At 49.5% G+C, this 4,283-nt stretch overlaps 1 protein-coding gene across 1 annotated transcript in view; it reads left to right on the top strand.

The window, feature by feature from the left end:
* The first annotated feature begins 17 nt into the window (after positions 1–17).
* Positions 18–4,283, top strand: part of CEP68 (centrosomal protein 68kDa) — a 10,409-nt gene continuing 6,143 nt past the window's right edge. The window contains 2 exon segments of the mRNA XM_009325029.1: positions 18–708; positions 4,008–4,278. Of these exon segments, the coding sequence (XP_009323304.1) occupies positions 706–708; positions 4,008–4,278 (274 nt within the window). The 5' untranslated portion in view covers positions 18–705.

Genomic DNA, 4,283 nt, shown 5'->3' with positions numbered 1-4,283 from the left:
TTAGGGTTTTTGGTTAATCTGCCGTTTTTTCAGCTGCGGAAAGGCTTTTCAGGCAGAAGGCACGCAAGAAAAAGGAGGAAAAAAATATCAAAACTCGGATCCCACGGGCCTGAAAGGCAAGAGTAGCGTGTTTTTTCCCCAAAACAACAAAGACAACCCCTCCCCAGCAAAACCAGAGCTGGTGGGAGAGAGCAGCTCTGTCAGCGTCGGCTGCTTCCGTTGGTCCACCAGCCAAGTGGTACCCACGGACGGTGGGACGTCACTCGTTGGGACAGAGCTCCTCTTGTCCGCTGGGTTTTGTGCAACTCTTTGGCAGGCAGCTTGCTTCTGACGGCGCGAAAAAGTTCAGGGGTCGCTTTTCTTGAGGGATCCCCGTGGACCTTCCCCTGTTGAAATGAATGAAACAGTCGCTGTCGTCTTCTGTTATCTAAAAAACCGGTCGCGGGTACCGCTCCTGTGCCGCCCCGTCGGTGCTGAGACAATTGAGGGCTCGGGCGTAGCCGGGATTTCTGGCCGCTTTCCTGCGGTTTTAAGGCCAGTGGAAAGTCTCCACCGTGCCTAAAGCTGTGGTCGTACGTCCCTCTTCACAGCCCTGTCAGCCCTGCCCGAGGATTTGGGCTTGCTGCTTCCCGTCGTGAGGGTTAATCTTGACGTGTCGCCACCACTGGTAACCCGACCTCGGAATTTTTGCAGTTCTGTTGGAAAATGGTGAGAAACCGTATTTTCTAGACGCTCTTGTAGTTGGGAGTCGCGCTTAGTGGCATTAGCATTTTCAGTCTGTTTTGAAACACGACTTTTTGCCTGATCGTTCTGCGTACGGGACGTGTGCGACTTCCCCATCTAGCTTGCATCCAAGTGTGGTTGGATGTCCAGCTCCCCCTGAAATTAATTGGAATCAGCTGCCTGAATTAGAGACTTCTGAAAATGCAGTGAAATCCCTGGTGGCCCTTTGAATAGCCTTACAAATGCTGAAATAAGCAGATTTACCCTCGCTGGTGTGCATCGGCAGGTTTCCTGGTTTCTCTTTAGCTTCCAATTAGCTTCTGGAGACTTAATGAACCTGTGAGCCCGCACTTGCTCTTCTTTTAGAGACTGATGGCATCACAGAAATGTGTATCACTGCATGCTGCGTCCATAAGATCAACAAAGAGTCTCGAAAGTTCAGAATAGCTCAACCTTTGCGTTCCTGCGTACAGTTAGAAAAATAACAGATGGGTGGTGACCTATAAGTTTTTTTAAATGTCACTTAACACGTGCTTTTCAGATTTAAGGTCAAGCTTATATATGTGTTTTATGGTTGTTTTTACTGGTCTGACTGACACATGGCTCAAGCCACTAAATCTGATGGATTTAATGATGTTCAACATCACTTCGAATTTAACGTGGCATCTTCTTAAAGAGGTACCGAGGTCAATCATTAATTACTGCACATTCAATTTAAAACTTTAAAGTCTGCTCTGATGCCTTGTTAAGCTTTCCTTTCTTTTATATATTTTTTAAAATCGCTACCCAGCAACAGAACTAATTGTCGAGGCATTTATGTCCTAAGCGACGGGTGTCCAGCGTCCTCCTCTCTGTTAAGATTTATATTTACCGGGTCATTTTTGGATGTACAGCACTGCCGGTACGTGCAAGGAGGGGTTAGAACCGGTGAGATGCCCGTTCGTGTCGTGATAATTAGTGACGTTCTCTGCTGAATCACCTGCTTCTTGCCATGGAGGAAGGCGCCCAAAATGGTGACTTTGAAGCAGGCTGCGTGGCTCTGAAACAGATCCTGGAATTTAATATGCGGTACCTTACGATTTGTCACCCCGGCGGCTTTTTGCTCATTAGGTTTTGGTTGGGAGAGGAGGAATCCAACCAGCCAGCATCGCTTCTCCTTGCGGTGCAGGCCCTGGCTTTCAGAGCTGGTAAACAAATATATCTCAGGGGATTTTCTGGGCATTTAAATCACCTGTAAGTTGGATTTGGCATTCGGTCCGCTAATACTTGCTCGCCTGACTGTGTAAACAAAACTAATTCAGAGGGACCAAATGGGAGTCGGTGCAGTCTGGCAGGTGACGGGGCTGCCTCCGGGGGCTCAGGAGACCTCTGGCCTTAAAAATCTATATGATGGATACGTGAAGAAATCGCACACGTGCTATGTGGGAAACACACGTGGGTTCCCGAGTGGTTTGAGGTACTCTTTCTGTTAGCATCAGAAATCTACCTTCTGTTAAACAAGGTATATAGGCTTACATATATTTTAATGATACATTGTTGTATAATATGTAGGGAATTTAGCAGGGGTAGGTTTATCAATTATGTTTATTGCAATTGCCATGCCTGTTTGTTTGGATATACAACTTTTTTTGGGGGGAGGGGGGAAGAGAGCAATACCATCGATTTTAGGATAACATGATGTGCGTAGGGTTGTATTTGGTAGCGACTTAAGCGATCAAGTGGGTGAGTCCAGGTGTCGGCAGAAGGACACAGCTTGCGTGGAGGGCTGGGAGAGCCCAGGTTTTACTCGCTGTCTCCGCAGCTGCTGCCGTGCTGAATATAGCTGCCTGGCAGTTGCACGGGCTGCCGGCTCTCGGGGAGGGGGAAGGCAGCTGCGGTGTCTGCCATGGGTTGTGCCGGGGATTCGGTCTCCCCTGGAGACCCGGCGCGTCGCCCTGCTGCTCTTTGTTTGCGTGCATGGGCTCTGCCCGTGGGAAAACCCCGGTCGCCAGAGGGGTGGATCATAAAACGAGATCACGACAAAAGAGCTGACGGAGGGTGTGAGTATCAGCTTGTTTCCCACTTCCAAGTATTGTTTGGGAATACTTTCTTTCCTCCATTTTTTTTTTATTTCTTTTTAAGTTGAGTTTGCATCGCTAGCCCGGCACTAGCTGGGTGAGTACCAGCAAAACCACTCTGCCGGTGTTTTTCTAAGGCCAGCACCCTGGTTTGGGCTGGAGTTGCTGGAAGAGGCTTTGGTATTCCCGGGCATCTGAGGATGCCCGCCTGAGACCGAGCGGTGCAGAGCCTACGCGTGGAGATTTTGGCAGTGCCAGTTCCGGTGCTCTGCAGGGAGCCCGCAAGGTGTCATTTGTGTTGAGAGTATTTTTGGGTCCTGCTATAGCTTGGTGAACGCAAGCAGAGATGCTCAGCTGTGGCTGGTGTTCACAAAACAAGGTCCCTCGTGTGCTACATTCGGTCACTTTGATTTGGGTCATTGGTTGTCCTGCTGGAGCTCCTCGCCTGAGTCCAGCGCGGGCAGCGAGAGGGGGGTGGTGGATGGAGCATCTCTGTGCGTGGAGCACCGGGAGCTCAGGCTTTGAGAAAAATACCTCATGTTAGAAGGATTTGCAGCAAGATGCAGCGGGCTTGGCTGTACAGCACGCTTGAAAATGTGTCATCGGTTGAGCAAGTATTTCCATTAATTAATTTCACAAAGAGTTAATTTCATGAATTGAGGTAGAAGCTGCAGAGCTAACCGCCAAGTTTGGGTTTTACAGTCTCCTACCTCCCCCTCTAATTTTTTGTATATACTTCTCACTCCTGGGTGGCTTCCATTTCAAGGTTTTGAGTTTGTCTCTTAAAAAACCCTCAACTTTCCACCCCAATGGCCTTCAGGGCTCAGCCACGCTAATAGGTGCTTTACATCCTAGTTAATGATGTCTCATTTGGGCCCAGTAACCTCGTGGTGCACAAACAGTTTGTGAGATTGGCCATTAATTCAGGAGACAGTTGTACCGTGCCGGCAAGGTATAAAGCACAGGTTTGTTCTCAGAGCGGCCAGAGCTTTAATTAGATTTTCCCTGTGTGTCATGTCCTCAAAACCAGAAAATGCTGCTCAGGCACAAAGGCCGGGTTGCTCTTTCCTCTGTCCCACTTGATGCACCAAGATGCAATTTTGTGATTTTTGGGGTCTGACCCAAACGTGCTTAAGCTCTTTGTTATTAAACATACCCAGTTTCTTTACTTGGCGTGGAGACGAGGGGGGACGGCAAGTTGCTGCTACCGTGTGTTGTGTATTTCAGAGAGCCCGAGGCTCGGCATCGTCTTGCAGAAGTTCTGTCCCGATGGCCGTGGATGTGGGAAAATCACTTTCTGAAGCCTCACTGGGTGGGAAGGCTGAGGGCAATGGTAGGTGGGACTGCGCAGAGGTGGAGACGGATTACCCAGAGCTAGCAGACAGCCTGCGCCAGCTTTTAGGGGCAGAGGAAGCCAAGACCTGCCTGGAAGGGATGGAGAGCGTGGCAATGAGCGGACGCAGTCACTTGGCCACTGGGGTTACCCAGGGAGGCTCGAGCTAC

This window comes from Pygoscelis adeliae, unplaced genomic scaffold (genome assembly GCF_000699105.1).
Source record: "Pygoscelis adeliae isolate BGI_AS28 unplaced genomic scaffold, ASM69910v1 Scaffold46, whole genome shotgun sequence".
In the NCBI taxonomy this organism is placed as follows: domain Eukaryota; kingdom Metazoa; phylum Chordata; class Aves; order Sphenisciformes; family Spheniscidae; genus Pygoscelis; species Pygoscelis adeliae.
This window is presented reverse-complemented; position numbering and strand designations above follow the sequence as displayed.